At 38.6% G+C, this 24,985-nt stretch overlaps 1 protein-coding gene across 1 annotated transcript in view; it reads right to left on the bottom strand.

Annotated features, from left to right (window-relative positions):
- The window catches only part of CDH12 (cadherin 12, type 2 (N-cadherin 2)), a gene marked incomplete at its 5' end in the record, with an annotated part of 69,625 nt that overhangs the window by 31,205 nt on the left and 13,435 nt on the right, over positions 1-24,985 (bottom strand). Inside the window, 2 exons of the mRNA XM_009865348.1 lie at positions 12,134-12,387; positions 21,110-21,297. Coding sequence (XP_009863650.1) covers positions 12,134-12,387; positions 21,110-21,297 — 442 coding nt within the window. The remainder of the gene's footprint in view (positions 1-12,133; positions 12,388-21,109; positions 21,298-24,985) is intronic.

The following is a 24,985-nucleotide window of genomic DNA, read 5'->3' as shown; positions in this document are numbered from 1 at the left end:
AGTAGCAGACAATAATCTTTGCATATCGTTCATGTTGTCCTGTGTTACTCCTTGTATTTCTTAAGTGCCCTTTACACCCAGCAACTGTTGTGCTGTATGCATACAAAGTATTAGATATAAAATATTAGATACATTTAATAAAAAAATACTTTTTCTTGAATAAAACTCTGTTAATATAAAAAGACTTTAAAGATAAATTTCTTAATATCATGAAAAGAAATAGGATCTCTCTTGTGCAGAACTCCTAGTTTTAATACCTTGGGTTTAATAGTGTGATATTCTGTTTGGAGGAAGTAAATCCAGTCAAACTTACCTACTGTTACATAAAAACATAATCTGATATACTCATAGTAAGAGTTGTTAGACTTATTAGAAAACTCTAATGCTAATAATAGAAAAATAACATTTGAAGTTTTGCTGTAAAACTTTCCTATCATTAACCAAAATATGTAAAGGACATGGTAATGTTCCAAAATGGCAGATGATGTTCTGCTAGGTTGCCTTTTTTTTTTATGTTTAAATAATTTATTAGGCCACCTCCCTTAATGGGTACAGAACCTTGCTGTACCTTTGCTGAATATTTGCAGAATGCTGCTGAGGCATTAGAGGTCAAATCAAAGGAAACCTTGACTGCTCCGCTGTCAAGAGTTTATCCTTTGGGTAATCCCATGGATACTAGCTTGATCCCAGAAGAGCCCTATCCATGCAGATACATAATCTCAATATTAATTTTGGTGTTGTTTGGTTTTATTTGTTCGTTTTTCTTTAGTTTTTTTTTCCCAGGGGGATACTAAGAATGAAGAAAAATAACTCAGCAAACAAACAAAAAAGCAAACTAGCTGAAATGTGAACAGGAGCCAGTACCACTGTTTGCTACTTTCTAACTACTGCTGTTAAATCTTAACATCTCTCCTAAGTGCCCAGTCAGACACAGTCACAGAAGGGCTTCTGCTGCTCTTACAAGTTAAGTGATTATCTACTACCCTCACCTCCCTCTCTGCTTCCCATCTGTATTAGTCCTGCATTCTCTCAAATGTAATTTTCTTTTAAAATTAAATGGGCCAGTTTATAAAGAGGTAGTTTGATTTCAGCAGCCTTCTAACTTAACCTGTTTCACTAACTGCATTAACGGGCAGCTACCTCTTGTGTGATGCTTTGAAATCAGTGTCTCAAGGCTGCATATTCAGATGTGATGAAAAAAATGAGCAGCCAATGTAGTTGGTCTAGCTTGCTCTAAGTGCCTTTACTACCATATAATTACAGAAAAACAACAAGGTGAGCATTCACAGATAGGAAAAATTAAAGACGCCTGTGTGGGCAATGTTGTATAACTAAGTGGCAGAATTGTCTTTCATTCTATACCACAACACACTTGCCACACCTAAAAATAAATACACCCCCAAATGACTATTCCTTCATCATTCCACTCAAAGTGCCATATTTCTTTATGATTTTGTAGAGAATTTTGAAGGTACTTAGCACAGATGTAAAGCTGCTGTTAGAGTTCAAGATGTCCAAATGTCCTGTGCTTCTCATTGTCGAGCCTTTTATATAACACACAAACTTACACATGAACGAATAACACAGTTTGAATCTTCTGCATACTACATGACTGAGTTCACAGTCCTTCATACATGGCTGTTTTATTTGGGAAGATGAAGGATTAGTGATCTTAGTAGTCGGCAGTTCATCTGATCTGGAATGAGCAATATCAGCGCAAACAAATTATGCTTTGTTCCTTTAGAGAAAAATTGACCATTATGCAGAATTAACAGGGAAGCAGTGGCTGCAGATAGCCAGACTCTACCGATGGGTCAGAGTCAAGTGAGGGAAGCTGTTAAACTTTTCATAAGCCTTATAAATCTCACATGAGAATTTTAGTAAAACATGCTAGGCAATACAGGGAGTAAAATGTGCTGCAGTTCAGTTACCAGGCCTTCCAAACTGCCAGTTCTGCCTGTCTACAAATTCTTGTGCTTCCTCCCCTTTCTTCCTTTAAAGGTTTTGCTCATTTGCTTACCGGACCCCTCAGTCAGCTCCATTATCTGCTCTGCATTTCTCATTACCAGCTGAGTATCTTATCAAAAGCTGTTGTCATTTGGAAAATGCATTGTTTTTATTCAGTTTTAACATAAATTTTCCTGCCTCATTGAGCAGGCAGAACTGCAAAAGAGCCAAGCAGAGGGAAATCTTTGTCCTGTAGTTTAATTAAGTCTCAGTTGTTTGGAGCCTGAGCAGCAGTAGGAGGAATGTTGGACTTCTTAACCCCCTCATTCCAGACTTAGTAGACAATATTAATAAGGTGGGAAAGCAGTAAAGCCCTTTCTTCACCAGCACCACATATTATAGGCTGTGAACGCTCTTTCAACCAGATTTTCAAAGGTGTACAGTTGTCCTGCTGCCAAAGGGTGGTTTTTGCCACCTTCATCTTGCCCACAGCACGAAGGACCTGCCACCAGCATTCACTGAGGCATCCAGGCACTGGAGGGCGCATTTCACGATTAGTGAAAAGGAGAGCAGGGTTTCTGCTTTGCTGGTTTTAGGTGGAGAAGGGGCATACTGTGGGTGTCTGGATGTGTATCAGTATTTCTAGCAATGAGCAGAGTGAGTACACAAAGATAGAGAGCAAATGAGTCTCAGTGGATGCCCCCCAACCTTTAAGAAAGCTGAGAAGGGGAAAGCAGATGCGATGACTCCATTAGTTATTCAGCCTCAGTTGAAGTTGAAACTTTATTTTGTGCTTGGGTGCATGTGACCTAACAACACGGGATAAAAGAGAGGTACTTCCTGGGCCTCTGTTCCCACCTGAAATGCTTTGTCTCCTGATAAAATGCTAATGCAATAAGTAGCATAGCTGCTATAGAGTAATCTTAGATTGCTTTGATTTTGCATCATGTAAATATTAGCTCTGTTCTGTATCTTTTGGATACTAAAATCTGAACAAATCTCTCATATTTTTCCCCAGGAATAAAGCTAAAGTAAAATGCTGATGCTGAGGCAATCAAAGAAAAAGCAAGTAACATCAATTGTGCTGATTCTACAGAAAATTGCCACACACAGTAGACGATTTATCGTTTGCTTAGATTGTCAGCTGGGACTCACTTGGATTGTCAGCTCGATCTACAAGAAGAAACATTGAAGTCAGGACTTGGAGGCTGTATTGTTGCTTTGAAGCCGATCTGCTAAAGCACTCGTAAAGTTAAAGATTATTCAGAACAGCTCTGACATTGCAGGATACATTGGATTTTCCTTTTTCATCTCTCCCTCTCTGTCCTCTGCATCATGTATAAATGAACTCAGAATCTGCAGAGATCAATATAAATATAGAGTCACCTTTTCAAATGTTTTATGAATTTCATGAGGGCTCCAGACAAAATTTGCTGGATAAGCACCTCCTTGCTCCCCCTTGCATGTTGATAGTTTGATCTGAGCAAAGTCAGGTCCCATTATTTGCCTCTAAAATTAGTTCTTCTCTCTCCCTACCTGAGCTGCAATTTTTATGCTGTTTCTTCCATACTATTTTCAGATTAAAATAGCCTGTTACTATAAATCTGTAGGCTTATTTATATGAACGCTGATAGCAGTCTTTTTAATTATTGTCTCTTGTGTTTGCACACATTAAACCTCAGCATTGTATTTAGATGATCTTTGCTCCTTTTTGACATCTTAGATAATCCTGTACCTTTGTTTGCCACACTCTCTGTTCCAGCTTAGTGCCCTGGTTTGAGAGCCTCAGGACAAACACTCTCTGGGGCTCCTGGCACTGGGGGCAATCACAGTGGGGCAGGGGGGACAGCTGTGCCTGTGGGGAGAAGAGGATGGGTCAGGTTACCCAAATAGACCAATCACAATGTTTCTTCCCATGGTGCTCAGTATAAAAGGGCCCACCAAAAAGAAGAAACCTGAGGTTCTTAGTGTTGCTGTGATGGGAGGATTGATGGTGGATGTTTGTCATCTCACTCTGTGCTGCTGTTGTTCCAATTATCATATTTTTAAGCTGCAGAAGAGCACCATTTGATGGAACAGGTTATCTTCCCCTGTCCTCCACCTTGGGTAGGAGGGGCATAGCTCCTTTTCTGTTTCTTTTGGAACTGTCATTGGGACTGTGCTTGGGTGCTCCTATTTGCTGCCAAGTCCAGTCTGGGACCTTTTCTTTTCTGCTCGTAACCTTGTTGTTACCCAGAAGGCATGGTTTCTATATTACTATATTCTCTTATATCTTTGAGCATACTTGCATACTCGTATATATTTGCATTTGGGTTGACATCTTCGTTACTAGTAGTAGTATTGGTTTTCTTGTTTGGTTGGTTGATGTTTGGGGTTTTTTTCATTAAACTGGTTCAAGTTTCTTTTTCAATGTCAAGGTCTCTTTCCTTGGTTTTCCTGTTATCCTTCTGTGGAAGGGTGTGGAGGGGAATCAGAGAGAGTGTCTCACAGACTTTAGTGGCTGGCTCAGCCTTAAACTTTGACACTTAGAAAGACAGAAATCCCAGAAGGATTGAGGTTGGAAGGGAGCCTCTGAAGGTCATCTGGTCCAAAACCCATACTCAAGCAGGGCTAGATAGAGCCAGTTGCCCTGGACCATGTCTAGTTTTTTTTTAACATCTCCATGGAAGGAGACTCTGCCACAGGTTTCCTGGACAAACTGTGCCAGTGCTCTGTCATCCTCACAGTTAAAGCTTTTCCTGATGTTCACAGGGAACTCCCTGCATTTCAATCTTTTGTGTCCACTGTCTCTGGTCCTGCTCCGGGCACCACTAAACAGAGAGCCTGGCTCTGTCCTGTTGCATCCTCTCTTCAGGTATTTATAATGCATTAAGACTGCACTGAACCTTCCCTTCTTCAAGCTGAACAGACCCACTTTTCTCAGTCTTTCATCATAGAAGGGATACTCCAGTGCTTTCAGCATCTTTGTGGCCCTTTGCTGAACATTCTTGAGCATGCCCATGCCTCTCCTGTACTGAGAAGTCCAGAACTGGACATAGTAAAAGTAAAGTATCTGAGATCTTCTTTGTCTACAGTTAGAGATATGACTGAAACTTACAAACACATAGATCCCCAAAACTGTAGAAGTCTCAACCCTCCTGTTGTTTAAACTTCATTAACAAGCCTAAAAGGAAGAAAAAAACCCCCCAAAATAATAAAATACCCCAAACCGCCGAAATCTCAAAGCATATAACAAAGTCTATATGCAATAATTTTTTATGATTGCGTTTAGATCTGAGCATTTTAGGATAGGTAAGTAAAGCCAATGTTTGCTAACAGGCCAATGTTTGCTATTGAAAGGATTGACTATATTGCGATGATTAACAAGCCTAAAAGGAAGAAAAAAACCCCCCAAAATAATAAAATACCCCAAACCGCCGAAATCTCAAAGCATATAACAAAGTCTATATGCAATAATTTTTTATGATTGCGTTTAGATCTGAGCATTTTAGGATGGGTAAGTAAAGCCAATGTTTGCTATTGAAAGGATTGACTACATTGCGATGGTTAAAATAGTTGTTCGTCTGGAAAGGCATGTAAGGTCTTTACTAAAAAGTGTTGGGAAGCTTGGTTTTATACTAAGAAGATGGTTTCAAGTTTGACTTTATGTACCACTGTGCACAATAACCAACTAACACGCTTCCCTGTAGCACATGGGTTATTCTTAGATATTGGTTTAAGTTCTGACCCTTCATAATTCTCTTAGTGCCGGGCCCTGAGAGGTTCACAGCTTGAGGTGGTATGGCTGCAGCCATGAAACCTCTGTTTTAATCTTACAGTTGCTTTCTAGAAGGCTTGTGAAATCCATTGCTGGAGAAATTTGGAATAAGAGCCCTTGATAAAAAATCAGGCAGACTATATTTGAGCTAAAGTAAAATTACAGTTTGTGCCTCTGGGATGTAAACTGGTTTTGTAAAATCACTTCACCAGGTGGTACAAGTGTTTTGAGGTAAATCATAACTATTACGGTCATATTTTTCCTTTCCCTCACTTTGGCTTCTTGGCTATCCTCAATTAATTTGAAAGCTTTTCCTGTGAAGTTGTTCTTTTCTGCCTTGTAGCTGAATGCATGCTTCTTGATTTTCAGCATCTACCTCCCTCACAAACAGGTCATTCACTGAAAGCCATAGTCCGTAAACTTCTCGGATCAATGCATACTTTCAATTCTAAACTCCTGACTGACATTTTATAGCTTAATATGATTGCATATGCCAGCTGAAGATCACTTGCTGTTTTTCACAAGCTACAGTAAGTTGATGAACTACTGACTGTAAACAAAGGTTACTGGCCTTGCTCTATTTTACACTTTGTTTTCAGTTGCTTTTGACTCGCTGGACTTAGGAAAAAGTATTTCATGCTGCAAGTGCTTCCAGGAGTCGATCTAGGGAGATTTGTGTATGGCAAATGAATCCTAGCAATCTTTTATTTGGGAAGGTCTGACTTTCCTCTAGTGCAGGCTTTCTGACTTGTGCCAGAAAACACTCACCTTTGCTCTGTGTTCCTGCCAGTCCTGTAAAAACTCACACAGATCAGAAATGCAGCCTGCATCTGCTCCAGAATGACAAAAAAAGAGGGCTAATGAGTGACAATAAATTTACCTTCCCCACCAAAGAATGATGTGTGATCTCTTCAGCCAACATACTAAAGTAAACTACTATGAAGGGAATTACTGTAATAATTTGTTATACCCATTTTGCTTCATGGTAAAGGTAGAGCAGAGATACAGTCAATTGCTGTGACTCTGCTGAGAGCATGAATTCATTAAGCTGCAAGAAAACAGTTCCTTTTGAAAAGCATTTTATACGCAGAAGATCAAGATTTTTCTGCCTTGTATTTGAAGAGAAATCACCTTTCTGTTCAGTCCCTTAAAACCATCCAGTTGCTGAGGAAGAGGCCAGCTCATTCAAACCTAGAGAATGGCAGAGCAGTCCATGGGATCACATGGGGAGAAACTTACAGGAAGATGATGATAGAAGCTGTGATTTCATGAGGTCATGAAGAGAAAGTCTAGGAGCCAGAGCAGAAAACAGTGGAAGAGTCAGAAAGCTGTGGAGAAATAAGAGGAAGAAGCAGCAGTTTGTTGTCCTGTATCATTTCCAGCATTGCTGGATGGGGATGTTGATGTGTACATGGTCACTGAGTGCTCACTGAGCCAAATGAGATTGGAAATTAAGGAGGCTGGTGGGGAAAGAGCAAATGTGTTGGCCAAATATACCTCTTGGGGTTCAGAGGAAATGTTGGGATAGAAACCCAGTTTCTACAGTTCTAGAAAAAAAGATCAAAGTAACAGGAACAAAGAGGAAAAAATATATCAAGCCACTCAGATCAAAAAATACGTCTGTCATCATCAGAAGAAAGGCAGTAGAGGAGGACACCAATGAATGCAGCTAACGGGATACGATTCAGGAGGCAAAAGACAGAAAACAGCTGTGTGAGAAAGACTGAAATAGGATACTGGTATTATACTGCTAGAGTATAGGGAGATACATTAAAACAGTGGGCTAGTAGGAGGACTGAAAAAGATAGCAAGAGATCTGAGAGAACAAACTTGAGAGGTATTGGTGCAGAAATTTGAACTGGTTAGCCTCAATAAATCAGAAAGTGGAACAGAGGTCTGAAAAGAGTGAGACTCCAGTAAAATGCAAGGGATGGAGTAGAGTGACAGAAACGGAGGTAACATAGCAGATGTGCAAAACTCACCATATCAGCTAAAAAACAGCTGGCATCTTGTTCCTCTCCAGCATGATACCATACACAGAAAAACAGGTATTACTTGATCTGTTACTAAATGAAGAGGCTTGAGGTTCTGGAACTGGGTATCCCAGTCTTTCTATGTACGTATATAACCACAAGATATATTTTGCATATTTGAAAATTCAAAAAATGTATGCACACAAAAAAAATCACAAGATTTACATGATTGGAAGGTCAAATGCTTTCCTCTTACACATATAACTTTAATTCATCTTGTTTGTATTTGTACATTAAGATAAAGTGTTTAAGGATTCAGGTATTTGTGTTTTCTCGATCTTTACATGATTAAGTACTGCAGTGGGAAAACCGAAGCTATCCATAAGATTTTCTGGACCACTGAGAACTAGTTCAGAGAATAAACAAGGCTTTTCCTTTGGAAACATATGCAGGGAATATGGTCTTGTCCCCAAGATGCTGAGGGGAGGAATGGCCTGTGACTGGTACATATGGCTTTGTTTCTTTCTTTAGTATCACAATTTCATGATTCTGGACTTGGACATGAAAATGCCTGGTCCCCACAGCTTTCCTGCTTTGAGTGGTTCTTGCAGTTCATAAGGCGAAACTCCCGTGTCAAGCAGAGAAGATCTGAAGGGCAGTGTTGTGGCACAGGATATGAAACCCATTATAACTGGAGTCATATCTGGGATTCACATCAGGGACAATAATCCTTTCATGCTTCATGCCACAAGATCATCTCCAAGGAAATCTGACAACTTCAAAGGTGTCAGTGCAAAGTTGCGGAACTTCACACACACTGTTAGATAAAGCTCGCTGTTTTATAAAATATTGCAGATAACTCAGTCTTGCCATCCATTTGCACTTCCTTGTTATTTAGACAGCTCTGCCTATAACATTCATGCTGTGTAGACACATATCAAAGTAATTTTTAGGAAGTGCTAAAATTCCTTGTACCAGAAGTCCAAGGATCTTTACTTAAACCATTCGCATATTTACAAATTACAAACATTGTAATACAGTACAACACATATGATTTTTTTTTTTTCTCCCAGACAGCTTGTAACCATCATAAACTAGAGGAGTCTGAGAAGAACATGAGATCACTGTTCTTTTCAGAAGTGCTTTGGGATTTTTAATGGCCACAAAGTACATAAGACTTCATCTTAACATTTATGCTGAGCATTTCTTGTGGCATTATGGATAAAATGGGAATAGGCAAAACAGCTCTTCTGAGACACATAAACTCCAGATTTAACACAGTTAGAAAATTAGGTGTGCTCAGGTAATGTTCCAAAACAGCTTCCAAGCCAGTCACCCTTGCAGGTGTTAAATATCTGCAGCCCCTTTTCTCCTTGTGCCTGTTTTCCCGTTTCTTACTGAATGTGTGCTCTGTGCACTTTTGTTTCAACATCTCTAACAAGTATCATCCTACAAAACAAACCTCTTAAAATTTTTGGCATGTCCAAAAACTTGATTCTAGCAACAGGAGAAAAAAAGAAAAACAAACCTCACCATTTTCAATGGCTTCTGGCAAAATATTTTTCTTTTACTAACAGCTGAATCCACTCTTCATTCTTAGCCGTTATCTCCCCCTTCCTGAGACGTCTAACACAACAGAGCAAAAGTTTTTGTCTGATAACATGGATTTAGCTGCTGTGACTAGCACTGCTTCCTTTCATGTGAGCTGTTCTAGCCTGCTTTGTTCTCCAGGGTTTTGCCTTCTGTTGCGTGCAGTGCAGATTGGTCTTTTATCCCAGTCTCTATTGTTTGACAGGTTGTTGATTTTTGTTGTTGTTGTAATGGACTTCTTAATGGCCAAACTGCTTTAGGAAAACATTTCAGAGAAAATGAATGAATTTGTAGAGAAACCGTGCCACCCAGCAAATTGTATGGGCTGTTGCCTCAAAGAACATTACTTGCTTTTCCATGTTTGTTTAGAGAGCATGTTTACTCAGAAGATGCTCGCAATCTTCCTTTAAAATGCAATGGAATTGATGGAGCCATTCTTTACCTCAATACAGATTTCAAACAGCTGGATGAGCATAATTAGTTGAGACACATTAAAAGGTTGTAATCACATGAAACTTTTTCAAGCTAATTTATGCTTTTCTAACTTCTGGTCATGTACTTTTTCTTTTTTCAGTTAGAGGATATGAAACTTACGGAGTATTGAATATTAATACGTCAGTAACTAACAACTACAGATAATTTCTTTTTCTGCTTGGACTAGTCAGCATTTGGATACAACAGTGTTCTTCCAGAGCATAAAAGCATTGTCAGATCTCCAATAAATTAATAAGAATCTTATCATCAAATTCAAAGAGCTGGAGATCAAGCTGAATACAGAGAATCAAATATATCCTTAGGTAAACAAGAGCCAAGAAATAGATTTCAGGACGGAAACATGAAAATTGATAGAAATAAGTGATCTTACAAAACTAGAAGAGAGCTGCAGGGAGACATTTCCAGTTTAATCTTCCAAGCATGTCAGCTGGCCTACCGGAACACATCCCTCTTCTTAAAGCAAAGTATTTCTCTCCAAATTCAATGTGTGGCTTAATTCTGGGTGGGAGTGGGTCCCTCTGAGAAATTGGTAATATTGGGATAGAGTTCATGTCTCTCCTTGGGCATGAACCAGCTGAATCAGTTCATAAAAAATGACCCTGGGAGCATTTCTGTAGTTTGTCAGTTTAAGGAGTCAGCAAGTAGAGCAGTGAGACTAAAATGTAAGGTTATTTTATAATATTCTTGTTTGTTTTGTTTTTTTGTTTGTGGGGTTTTGTGTTTTTTTTCTACTGTAGATAGACATTTGGACACCCAAGTACTGATTTCAGGGTTAAAAAAGTTAGACATGGATACTACAAAAGAGCTTAGGATTCAATATGCTAGCGAGCACAGCGTATGGAGAAATTATTGTAAGACGATGAGTTTTCTTGTATGGTTGCAAATGTAGGATCACTAACTGAAGTACTTGAGTCTCCTAGGAGGATTTGTGAGATAGAGAACTCTCAATGAGGAGGGGTTATACATTCAAATGATTTTTCTGTCCTATGAAAACTACTCAACAATATGATTAAAGGCTTGCTATCTGGTTATAGGAAAGTATGGTTTTCAAGAGAATACAGACTTCACTGGGGTTATTTTCACATGCTACCAGCACAGGAAAAGGTTCCCACTTCAGTCTTTATTAGGGAAGGTTTTGTCAGGGAAAGAATTTTTCACAGATTGATAAAAAAATGCACACTCTATTTTTAAAAAAGTAGTGAAAAAAACACTAGTAACAATTTTAAGCAAAAAATTAACAGGGAATGAACCAGGAGCTAAACAATTACTGTGACATGTTGAATTTTTGCATATTATTAAAACTTAACATCTAGTATGTTTATTGTACATTTTGATGATATAAGTACCGAGTCAAAATACAGAGTTAATAAACATGGTTTTAAAAAGTCCAACTTAAATTTGTAGTCATATAATGAATGTGTATGCATTCGGTAGACACTAGTGGCATTCTCCCGTTCCATCATAGTCTCATTTCATAAACATTAATATTTAATATTGATGACTTCCATGATGTCTGCAAGATTTGTCATGAAAGTCTGGGAATAAAAATTCTTTCCTGAAATCTGGCAGGTCCAGCATGAATTGGTACTGGAAGTATGTGTAATGTCTGCACTTTATAGTTTCTAATGTGGCTGGAAATACATCAGCAAAATCAATATATTACATTTGTATAACAGCTCCCCTCTCCCTTTTATTTCAGGAAAATAAGCTATACCGGTAAATCAGAGGTTTTGCTGGCAGGGTTTTACTTGCGCCTAAGTCTGCTGAACGCAGCCACATTGGTCACGACTCACATCCTCACAGCCTTAGCCAAGACAGATGGAGCAATTATTTATCAAAGCATTTGTTCTTTGCCAGGTAGACAGAGTAAGTAGTTCTTGTGAAAAGGGCAGTGCTCAATGTCACCCATTGAGGTATAACACAGACGTAGCATATGCAACCTTCCTTTTCACTACTGTACTTCAGAGCTGCTTTTGTGGAAGCCTCAGACAGCAGGCAAAAGCAGTGGTTTTACATCTTTAGTGTGAGCACACCATTTCTGAAGTCAGGTCAGCGCACGGTAACTTAGACAATTTGTATGATAATAAGCTGCCAGCACTTAATGTATTCTTCCACATAACCCACCCAAACTAGCATCTCTTTTCAAAATCATAGAATGGTTTGGGTTAGAAGAGACCTTAAAGATCGTCTAGTTCCAACCCTCCTGCCATGGGCAGGGACACCTCCCACCAGATCAGGGCATCAGTTATCTGTTACAGTGACAGGCTTGGAAAATTTTGTAACTTCTTACTAAGCTCTTTGCCACTGAGTCTCACTGTCAGCAGGGCTTTGGGTTGTCTGAGAGTTACTGAAGGAGGAAAAGCTTTCTTACCTAACTGAGCTGCTGCCAGCATCGAGATCTTGTGCTGTCACTGCACCTATAATGGTCCCCACAGGCGTATCCTCATAAACCTCCATCGTGTACACAGGTTTGCTGAAAACTGGGGGTTCATCCATGTCCAACACATTTATCTTCACAGTGGCAGTATCTTTGAACGGACCCACTGAGTGAAATCGATGGTCAAGATGGAGATTGGAGGCCTCAACTTTAAAGGTATATGCCTTTTTTGTCTCAAAGTCTAATGGCTGTGGAAAGAACAAAAGCAAACATCAGGTTTGACTAAAAATTAAACACTGTGAACTCACTTAGGTAGGATTAACCTGACATAACTTAAGACGCCTCAAGTGTAAATTTCAGCTCTTGAATCATCTAAGCTTGTTTTGCAGTCCAACTCATGCTAACTTGGTTTCTGAAATAGGCCGGATGAATCATACCCAAGGAATGACTGTTTCTCCACATCAGAAAAATCAGGATGACTGTCATGGATGTAAGCAGTTACACTGTAGATGTCTGCAGTTAAGTGAGCGAGATTCATCTCTTGCCAATGAGCTGTACGCAGGTTAGCCAGAGATACAGAGATTTGCATTTACAACTCCCATGCACAGGCAATCAGCTATCTCTAGCTCATCCAGTTCCTTAAATAGAGGTTTTTTGTTTCTTTTAGCAGGAAAAGCTTTAAGAGGAACATGACAATGCTAGAAATGAGCCCATATGAAAACGCAGATACATACCAATGGGTCAAACCCTTGGAATACGATTTCCAACTTGATTTGAACCAAGATTTTCCTGCAAAATGTCTGTCTAGCAATGAAACGCTGGTCATGCTGTATATCTGAGCTGCAGGTACTTGGCAAAATGCAAACTGTGTCTCTACCTTATGATCCTAGGTGTAATCCACACAGTCTTGAAAGCAACACAGCAGCTTTTGTGTGTCTATCTGGGGTTTTGATGGAAACGCATCCTGCAATCAGTTTGTTTTGGGATGGTTTTCTGTCAATGTACATCAATTTAGTGCCTTTGGTTTTAGGAGAGTAATCATCTCAAAAACCTTAATGCAGCCTTATTTAGCTGAAAAGACATAGAAGCTTTATTTCAAGTGAGAGGGTTTAGCTGCATTGGTTTCATGTTGTTTTTAATGTTACTGACAAAATCTTTTCCTGATGGCTGGGTAACACTGGCATCTAGTGGTTTCTGCCTATAATTGGCAAGTTGGAAATTTTCTAACGGGAAAAGAGAGCAGAATCACAAGTGTATGAGCAAGAACATGTCAATGCCTGTCATTTTTTAACCCCAGCCATCATTGCTGTAGTGTTTCCAGTCATCTGTCACAGCCAGGAGAGATTTAAATTCTGCCACTTTCTATCGTTATCACAATAGGATATAATTGGCCAGATGACCGGCTGGTGTAAATTGATGTAGTTCCTTTAAAATGAATCGTTACCTTGACTTACATTAGCTGAACAGCTAGCAAAATGATTTTAAGTCCTTATGAAATTGTAATAGACTAGGTGGGCAGTCTTCTCCAAGCTGCGCATTTAAAATGAGCCATCCAACTCTATACATCATAGAAATAATCATGCTTGAAAGCCAAGTCCTAGTAACCAATCCACTGCCACATGCAACCATCCTCCTGCAGACAAAAATCTCAGTATGAGCCGCATCTTCTGACTGGATTGACAGAAAGAAGAAGAAACTAAAGCTAAGAAGAAGCAGATAGAATTAAGGGTGGAAGAACTTGTGCTCCAGGGGTGAAACCTGGAGCTCTTGCCTTCACTAAAAATGGACATGCTGCTTCATTATCCAAATTGTTATCACACTATCTTTTCAGTTTCTAAACTACTTGAGTTCCCTGTTATATATTGCCAAAAAAATCCTCCCCAAACAAACAAAATTCTTTTCTAGCAAATTATATAAATTGTTAACATGTTTTCAAATAATATATTGAGGGGAGAAATCGTGAAGTTTAAAGAACCAGTGGATAAAGTCTGAGGGGTTAAGCTAGAGAGAAATTATTAAGACAGCGAAAGCAAGAAATCTAAGCTCTCATTAAGTAGTATTTCTAACTGATGCCTTGTATGTATCTTTCATAACTCTCAAATTGCATTTAAACTGTTCAGACTGGCTCCTGTGATACATGAGTATATTTGCAGGTAGATGTGCTAATGGAAGGAGCCATGACCCATGTGGTCTTTGCAGGCTGTGTTACACTGAGTTACTCTTCAAGCCAGCAGCACCAGATCATGGTCCTTGGCCAATGCCCAGTCACAACTTTTAAGATGCAAGGGGAGTAGAGTGTTTGGGGATGGACAGAAAGGAATAAGACTTCAAGCAATTTTGTGAATTGGTGTGCTCAGGCTGGCATATTTTACTGTACAACTGCCCAGAAAATGGATGAAGTGGCTGCATTACTTCTCTCTCCTCCAGCATTATGGACAAATGCTATGGTATATTTTCGAAAAGACAGCTGAAGCCCTAGAAAAGAAAATGTTTTCTCACTGTAACCTCAGAGCAACCCCAAATGATAAATACATTTAGAGGTTAAACAATACGCAGCCAATGCAAAGCACAGATGGCACTCAAAATAGGAAGAGACAGGCTGAAAGCACTGAGCCCTTGTCAGAGAAAAGCAGTGTCAGACTCCCAAAAAATAGCAGGATTTTGCCTTTTAATATGAGTGAGGCTAAACTGCAACTGAAATATCTGCAGAAAGATGGGAAAAGTTGCAAATGGTAAAGCTTTTGTGCATATATTGTGCAGAAAAAGAGTACGCTTTTAAATGTGTTGTATTTATGAGAAGCCTATGCTACGGTCTCATGATCAGTTCTGGTTTTCCCAGTTTTGAACAGTTGAGCCATACAGATAGCTATTGATGGTCTCAAATTCTGGCATTTTTCTGATATGCCCGCAGTCTGTCTGAAATGTCTGCCTAGCTCTCAGGCACAACCTTTTGGATTTTCAGTTTTAAAGATGTTCAAATAGCATTTCTTTGTTTTTCTTTTTCTCAGTAGATACCACTAAAATTCATGCAGAAAATGAGTGTTCTACACAACATTTTAGCTGGTTTTTTTTTCTTTTTTTTTTATAAACACATTTTACTGTTACGTAATAAATGAATGACAGTGCTCAGTCTGATTTTCATTTCAAGCCTGGAATGATGGTAAGGATACAAACATAGCAGAATATTTGAATCTTACAGAAAAAAACCACAACCTGTAAGGTTACTGAAACATCTTACAATTTAGCAGATTTTAATGAAATTACTTCATAGAAGTGATTTTGGTTATTTTTATGAATAACCAGTAGAAATATTTATTTCTTCTGTAAAAAATAACTGTATTCAGAAAGCTAAGTTTGAATAAGGTTTTTATTTTGCAAAAGTTTCCAGAGTAAACAGCATTTTTACTAATATTAAGGCAATGTCTTTTTAACTATGAAATATTCAACAATTAAAAGAGTATTTCTAATTGATATTCTAAGTACCAATGACAGAATAGATGTATTTGGCTGCCTTACTGGTTCTTATCTGCCTTTTCCTATGTTGTGTTTACAAGCTGCTCTATATAGTTGCATAGTAAAGCACTATCAGCATATACACAGCTGTGTGCAGCAAAGGCATTCTACAAATCCCAAAATCAAATACCACATGCTGACAAATCACTTTATCTTGCAACTCTAGAAGTACCATAGACAGACTTGTTTAGCATGAATAGGAAAACACATTAACATCTCTGTTTCAGATATAATTATATTTTTAAATATTACTGTTTCCCATATTCAAGGTTAAAGTTAAGAAATGCTACTATATAGATGTATTTGTAACTAAATCAATATATTAGATACATGGATAGATAGATAGATTAGATAGATATAGGGAGTCATTAAATAACTGAAAGAAAAAAGATAGACTGAAAGATATAATGAATTCTGATGAGAAGAATGGTAAGGGTGGGGAAAAAACTATCCTGTCGGTTTGTTCTGCTTCACAAAGAGGCACGATTGGAATCTCCGGAAATTTCTGCTTTTTACCCACACATAGGAGATACAACAGCATTGTGATACAGGCTTTCATGATCCACAGCTGCAATGATGGAAAAAGTATATTTTGGGATGATACTGTAAGTCCTGGGACATATGGATAGCGACAGTACACTGGGCTGAGAGGAAGCACATGCTAACTTAGGCTTGTCTTCATACTACCGTTGTGCAATTCTAGAGCAACTCTGACTATATGGCTGTCTCAACCTGGCTACACTTTCCCCCTGAAGATGGCTGGAATATCTATGTATTTTGTAAAATAGCGCTGTCAGATTCTTTGCTGTGCATTGACACATTTCAGTAACTGCACTTCTGCACTGGATTTTAAATAGCATAAGGAAATAATTGGTATTATAGAGCAGGTTGATTTGTTAAAGTAAGCGCCAGATCAGCTAGGAACATTAATTAATTACAGAGATGAGACCTTGTGGTAAAAAATGAGATCCATAGGCCAAATCTACAGCGAGAGTTGTAGATTTGACCAAATCTGAAGTGAGTGGTTTCAAGATTTCAGGGGAAGTGGTAAAAATATATGCATGTTTGACATCTGGAGGAGGGGAGAAGCTGACCAATGTCAGTGGTTCAACTGTTTGCTGCTCTCAGAAAACCTTACCTAGTTCTGCAGGTGTCTCGCACCATTCCTGGAAAAACCAAACGCGAAAGCTGTATCTGCAAACTGTAAGAAACTGAAGATCTCCCCTTCCTCACTCTTGCCACCATTCTTCTCTGTGGCTGCCATTGCATTTATGATTGTGCCTGCACCCATGTCACTACTTTCTGTCTGTACCAAAGGACTTAATATCACCTGCTTTTCCTCCTCAAAACGTAAGACCACAACTCCCACTCACACAAACTCATGAGTTATGATCATAGGTCTCTGGAGAATGAAAGAGCAGGTCAGGCTGAGCAGTCTGTACAGTCTTGTTAGTTAAGTAGGTGGTAGCTGTAACGCAATTCTGGCTGAGGGACATCAGGAGTCTGCCTTATGCTCACTGTTGTGGTGTACAGATGCTATCAGACTGCTCTTAACGCTACAGCAATGTCTCAGTGCTATATACACAGGCTATCCCATGAGCAAGACAACTCAAGTTAGTCAGCAGTCAAAATTCTACTTACTGACTGCAATTAAAGACTTTTTAAAAACAGCCCCTGTAGTTACAAGGAAGCATATGCTCTAAATACCTCCCTGCAGCTACTGGGTCTGTTCATCATCCCCTCCAGATTCTGTTATTTTATCATCACTAAAGTTACTGTTTCTCATCATGCAGTGCTATGTTCTCCCTGACCTGCTGTGATTTCATGGATACACCTTTGTCATCTGATCAGTTAGCAGTGGTACGCAGCTTGCAATAATTAAGTTCCCTGAGCTTTCACTGACTCACATGGAGAAGCTCACCAGCACAGTGCAGCAGTGTAGGATCATGTCAGGTAAAGCCTAGAACAGCTTTTTCCTGGGCTTTAATGACACACTGCACAGATTAGTGCACTCTGCACGAATTAGTAAAGTAATGCGTCAGCTAGACTCGGTGCTTGAACCCTTCTCAATTTCTGGATTAGTTCATGCTGGGCCAGTTAAGAGACTTCCGCACACAGTGGGCTTATCCTATAAACTCATTCTTACCTTTAACAAATTCATTGCCAAATGTTCAGTGAAGCTTGGATCCTTCTGTTTTCCCTTCCTGTTGGGTATGGTGTTTCAAGATTTCTTATCCATTTCAGTAAAATCAGGAGCTTGCCTGGGACTGACACATTTTCTGCACCATACCTAGGAGCACCACACTGTGCCCCACCTGAGGCCAGTCCACTTCGGTACAATGGAGCTAGTCCCTTCTGTCACCCTGCTTCTTGTAACTTATGGTCCCTGTAGTTTGCTAAAGCATTCAGGTAGGATGACAGGTACTATATAAATACAAGCCCCCCAAACCCTGTATTAAAGAGCATCAGACAAGGGAAGAAATTGGTCATTCTGCTCCTAATACAGAAATATTTCCTTCTCCTATAGAGAATTGTGTGTAGCACGATCTGCAAACCAGACATTTCCCCCTCTTTTAACTGATACCATTTTCCTTTTTTTTTTGTTTTTGAGAGAGAGAGGAAACTATTATAGTACTAACCACACAGTGGTGCTAAATGGCATTTTAGATATCTTCAGCAGAATGTAGGAAAAGCTATTTCATTTTCAATATATGTAAATAGCATGAGTAGAAGTACTCAAGCTTATATTTGATCATAGCACAAAAATAAATTAGCAATCAGACAGATCCTTTACAATGTGCACCTTGTCCAGCTGTGGCCGTTTGTGCCCATAGAGTGTCTGAGAAGCAGAGCAAGAAAGCATCTATGCAGTGACTGACAGTTTCTAGCTAAAAGAAATTATTCAGGAAAAATAAAAGCAAACGTCATAAATGATTTTGAAACGGCTCAGCGCTGAATTACTGCAGCATGAGAATATGCTCTGAAACAGAAAAAAGTACAAACCTGTTTTTAAAGCACATAGCACTTTTGAATAGTGCTTTGACTGCTTATTATTTAGAATTCGTAATTGAAAGTGTTAGTCCTAGTCAATCATCAGCTTTGTTTTAAAGAAGGACTTAAATGCATACCAAACTTAAATATTTGTCTCATCCCACAAGGTCAAATCAGTGTTCTGTACACCATGCAGTGTAAAATTCCTTCTCTGCAGGCACATAAATAGTGCTGTTGCAGGCTCGTGCGGTACAAGTAGCATGCATTTTAATAGGTGTGCACAGATTTGTGACTGGCCAGTACTTACGACAATCTAAAACCTATAACCCATGAAAACACCTTTATATTATTACAAGCATAAAGGATATGAAAAGACAGTAGAATTAACAGTATCTTTAAGATTGCTTTTTTTAACCTGGGATCCAGTGAGGAATATAGGTAGATGGATTTTAGATGATTTCAAAATATCTTAAAACACTTGTAACATTTTAAGTTCAGTGAATAGGACCTTTACCCTGAGGAAAGTTTTGTGAAGGGCATTGTTTAGGGTCCATATAAAGGCATTCTTTGCTGGAGGACCTGCATGTTGTGTGTTGTGCTTCTCTTCTTTCCACACTCCTGCACAGAACAAAGCTGGTATTCCCTGACCTTCACAGTCTGTCACTGCCCTCAGGTCACTATGAGAAAGACAATCAAGAAGGGATTAAAATTATATTTTTTCCCCTCTGTTCAGTGACAAGAGATCTATCACGTTAGGCAACACTGACTGATGTTCTACTGTTGTAAAAGTGCCCTAAACTTTCAGATGTGTCATATCTTGTTACTGAAAAGACTAAATTAAATGCAATGAAATAGAATGACCAGCTCTAAAGTATCTGGATATGGAAAGAGGTGGTGTAATTTTTTTTAATTAGTGGTTCAATTAAATATTATATAATTCTCCATACAGCATTCTCAAAAGTTGCCAGGAATTTTGCCTGTGCTGGTGCTCCTATCAGGCAAATTCATACATGAATGCTCTTCATCAGTAAAAAATATTATATGTATGCTGTTTGAATCTGCATTGCCAGTTGGAATGTTTTGCCTATACACTCTAATATATATATACACTTAACTAAAAGTATGGAGAAATTCTATTGCTATGTATAAAACTAAGCAGCACAGCTGAGGCTTAGGACCAATCCAGGGAGAACTGAATCCTATCAAAAACCTACTCTTGATACTCAAACATTCATCTTTCAATGGTTCCCGTTTGCGACTGGCAGTGCATACAGAGAGGTGTGCAGCTGCTCAGCCTGACAGTTCCAGATGGAGCTATTTTTGACTCCTCTGCACAGAGGGCAAAAAGGTGATCAGAATGATTTTTAGAAATAAAACAGTTTACAAATTGACATAAAGAGGAAGCAGCAGACTGAATCTTTTAGTCAGAAAAGAAGTGTGGGGGCTGGAAGAGTACAAAGAGACAAATTCCTTCCTGGGTGTATTGTAGCTTCCGTTTTATGGCACTAAAACTAGGAGAGGAGTAAGTGATTTGACATGACCTAGGCCTTTAAGGTACCCATGAATAATTTACCCTGGTCAAGAAGCTGAAACTAGGAATTTCACTGTTAGAATGAGCAAAATGCAAATATAAATCCACGGTCAGTGTTGGGGGAAATCTAATTAACTGAATTCTACATTTTATTGGAACTAAAGGTTCTCTTAATACACTTGTCCAGAATTCTTATGGTTCAGATTTCTTTCTTCTAAACAAGCTGATCATTTATGTATAAGTACATGTCTGGGCTCAGAAGGTAAGCATTGGTCAAATGTGCCAGTCACTATTTGGATCTCTCCTACTGAGTGCTTTAATCACCAAATTCTAAACAAGACTTAACCTTTCCAACTTTGAAATTCATAAATTCATTAATTTTGACCTTATTCTAGTACACTAAAGCAATATCAACAGCTGAGATGCAGTGTGCTCCCTTGCATGAATATCTGATAACCAGCTATGCGGGACACTATTAGGAGACTGCAACTATTTGGGACTCCTCTGGCCTGAGTAAAAACTGTTCACCACAGTAGTGTACAACAGGTTCATAAAATCAAAATTTTCAAAATCAAATGCTTATAAGTGAGAATTAAATATGTTATCTCAAGTATAAACTACATCTCTTTCATTCCATGCTCTGATTGTTTTAGGTGGAAAATTTCACATAAAAGAGAAATTATACTTTCTATAGAGATAAGAATTACACCTCTGCCATTAAAACTGACATTATTTCTAAAAAGTCACACCTGATTTTATATGAATGAAACACAAACCTCCAACGTCTTTCAACACTAAGATCACAACTACATTTTCTAACAAAGATTCAAACTACTGTGTGTTACTTATGAGCTATAATTGCACAATATGTAACTCTCTTACCTAGTTTCTCACTTGAACCACAGGTACAATAAAACCCCATCAGGGTCACATACCTTTTTCAGTTTGATGACTCCTTCCTGGGTGTTCTCATCTGTTGTGATGTCAAACAAGTTTCCGCCATCTCCTGGTACTATGTTGTACTCAATTTCTGCATTTTTCCCAAAATCGGGGTCCACAGCTCTGATCCTTCCAATAGCAGAACCAACGTGAGAGGACTCAGGTACTTTTAAATGGAAGATACCTGTGACAAAGTGGCAGACAGTCACTCTTGGGATTTCTAGATAATTAACATAGAGTGTCTGATTAAAACCATGGAGCCTGTGCGAAATAAACATACCTAAATCATACCATTAAGACAATGAGATTAAACGAACAAAGGATTAGAAGAATATATGCATGTTTTACCTGTTGATTTCCTCTTGTTCCTATATTTGGTCTACTGTAACTCTGAGGGCATCTCTATCTCTTGAGGTATCTACCTATACAGCTGGCTTTAATTTTACTGATATAGTTGACTCTTGAATTCAATTCTCCATGTAGGCAGTAAGTGTTTATAAGCATTTTTCTCTTTCTGTGTTTAAGAGTTTTTAGTATCTGAATTTGTATTTAGTTTGGGAAAACATATCTGTGCCTTTCACAGTAGTTGAAAGGAAAAAATTCAGTGGAAAAAAGTTTTGCGCTCATTTCTGTAATACTCAATACTATAATTACATGTACAACTCCTTGCAGGGGGATTTAAAGAGTATTGCTTATACATTAGACACCAGAGGGTGCTCTACTAAAATTTCAGTGCTAAACATGATTTTTAGCTCTGCACTTTTATTTTCAGTTTATTTACTATTAGTGGTAATAAAAGCTTAAAAAAACCCCACCAAACCAAACACCATGCAAAAGTCACACACGTTTAAAACAAGTATTATTCCTGATATGTGAGGACAAAATAGTTTCATTCAGGGAAGTGACTATATTGAAAAAATACTAGACATAATATTTCAAATAGCTAAAAGAAAAGGTCTGAAGTACTTTGAGTCAGCTGTGACTTTAACCAGTAGTGCTTGCCTTCCTTCACAGGGCAGCCTTTGCTGTCAAAACCAGCAGCTCTTGGAGCTGATTTCTGTGGGCCTGGGGTTGTTTGGTTCACTGTCTAGAGAGCTAGTGCTCGCTTGCCACATCATTTAATTTTCCTGGGTCATCCTCCAACAGCTCTTACAGAGGAGCCCCTTTGGCGCAGGAAAACACCAGCAATGGCCTTCCCCGTTCCTCTACATGGGAACTCCTAGGAGGAAAGTTACACCTCCTTTTTCAACAGTCTAGCAGGACAGGCACCTGTGACTAGTGGGAGGTTTATTAAGAGGATATCTCGGAGATTTTCGCCTTGTAGCCGTTCAGTCACACTCCACGAAGTAAGGCTTTGAGAAGTTGTATATCATGTAACAGCAGGAGAGATGACTTTTGCATCCAGACACTGAATTAAACTGCAGACGCTGTTCCCCATCCCTATCTCCTTCCAGTGCATGCTGTGTCAGCTTTTTCATCTTGACAGCATTTCCAGGTGAAGTAAAAAATGACACTAGTACTCTCTGCTGGATTAGGAGCAAACCTTCTCTTTTGTGAGCTAGTGGTTCGGTACCTATATAAATGGTTAACTGACCCTGAAAAAATGTGTTTCGTCCTGTTCCTCCCTCTGTCCATCTGTATGCAGTGCATATCTAAAGCAAAACTTGCTTTGTTTATTTGAGAAAACCCCTGTGTTTGTGTCAGCATTCACATTTGGACATTATGTGTAGCTTTGTAGTACTCATTGACTGAAGGCTGTGCAAATAGAATATTATTTTTTCCAAGTGGACATACTAAAGCAACCTTTCCTTCTTCTTTTTCCATGGAAGGTACTAAAGGAAGCTTTACTTTTTCTCCTTGTGTGAAGAGCTGGAAAGGAGCAGTATGACACAAGACAAGTGTAGCCTCAAGACAAGTGTATCAAGACAAGTGTAGCCTCAGCTATTTTTTAGTTGTACTTCAATAATTCTGAGTAAGGAATAAAATTTTAACAGGGTATGCAAGAGACAATTACAAAACCTCCTATTATCCACCATCACTTACAAATACACATATTACTAGGTCTCTGCTATGCAAGTTCTTCAAAAGAGGTGAAAGAAAATGGATCCCAATGGGCTTTGCCTACATTTGAATCTTATATTACATTTCCACAACTTAGTTCTAACACTGATGCTCAGGTCTTTTAGAGACACACATACTGGATGACAGAAATCATTACTGCGGTGTTTGTACTTTACAGCCACAATTTGGTGAATGTAAAATGTAAGAGCATATGCTAATAGCTTTTTCCTTCTTTTCCTAGTTGGTCTATTCTCAGTGAACTGAAAAGCACTCAGATACATTAAACCAAACATTTCTCTATAAAGTATTGTACCTGGGTGTAAAGTGTATGGGACTTAGATGAAGTCAAAGAAACACTGCATTACTTATTTCAGATCGTTTAGGCTTTTATCAGTTATTTACAATGACTTGGCATTTCATCACTTTCTGAAATTCAACAGTAATAAAGATGGGGTCATTCAGATTAATTTGAAGCTCTGAAGTAATCTTCAACTCTGCCAGAGTCAGATCTCTGAAGATGTAGTATGTAATTACACTGCCATCGTCCTCCTGTAATATTATCTTCACAGCATATGGAAGCTGTTAATGGTGCTACTGTGACAACATACTTTCAGAATAAAATAAATGAAAACAAATAATGTATATTGTTGCCAGCTCAGGGAAAAAAACTTCAAGAGAATAAAATGTATAGCATGAAAACCTTCTTTTTTTCCCTCCCAGAAAATAGTTTTTGTACCGCAGACATTTGAAATGATCAATAACTTCTGCACATGAAATGTAACAGAAAGACAGTTTTGTAGATTTTTATTTTTCTGTTTCTAAAACACATTACTTCTTGCTGTGGACGTTCTGTGACAGTTTAGCATTATTCAGTTTTTATTGTCCATTTTGCCTGTGTATACTACTACCTCCATTTGCTATAGAGGTATATTGAAACAGGACTGAGTAATAGCCTTGTACTCCCAAAGGTCCTGAAAATCTCGTACTCTGCAGCTTCTAGGAATGATGGAACAAGTAGCTCAGACAAAACTTGTGCAGCAGCTGGTTATGCTGCTCTATTCTGACAAATTTTGTAGATTGTTTCATGTGACTTCTTATACTTGCATAAATCTCTTTTAAGTGTGTTTTCTAAGTTTGCTCTAAAGGACGAATGACAGGGGATGTACCAAAAGAGCAAGCAAGCCCTTACTTCCCTCAGACTGTAGTACAAAACTGGACTCGTTATCCTTTTGCTGATTTCAGTCATATATATGGCATGCAAGGCAGAATATCTTCACACAAAGGAAAGATAATAGCATTGCATATTGCCTGACCGAGATTCTTCTTTCGGCTGTAAATGGAATTTTAAGAAAGAAAAAAATTAAATGTAATTTTTAAGGCCAAAAGTCATGTGCCAGCTGACATGCTTAACTTAAGCAACACTTCATGCTTAAATTACGCTTAAAATTCAACCCAGAATCCAAAACTAGTGAAAGTCCAGTGATTATGTGGTGCAGCAGAAGCACTCAAGCATTCCCTTATAAAGCCTGTATAGTCTCTATATGACTCAAAGTGTGAAACTTCCTCGGAGCTTCAGGTTGAGCAGTATCAATGAGGACGATAAAAATAAATGAGTGATGATGCTGCTGAAGCTTTTAGGCTGAGATGACTGATAGGACTTATTACATAGCCCCAAAAGTATGCTGAAAATGGAGGTGAGCTAAGAACTCATACATGCTGCCTCTGAGTTTCTAAAACAAAGATGGTTCCAAAGCACACAGTGGGAAGAAATCAGAGCTGAGTAAGCGACAGGTAATCAGTCATATTGACTG

The sequence above is a fragment of the Apaloderma vittatum genome, unplaced genomic scaffold (assembly GCF_000703405.1).
Source record: "Apaloderma vittatum isolate BGI_N311 unplaced genomic scaffold, ASM70340v1 scaffold11302, whole genome shotgun sequence".
Taxonomy (NCBI): Eukaryota; Metazoa; Chordata; class Aves; order Trogoniformes; family Trogonidae; genus Apaloderma; species Apaloderma vittatum.
Note: the sequence above shows the minus strand (reverse complement) of the source record. Positions and strands in the feature narration are given on the sequence as shown.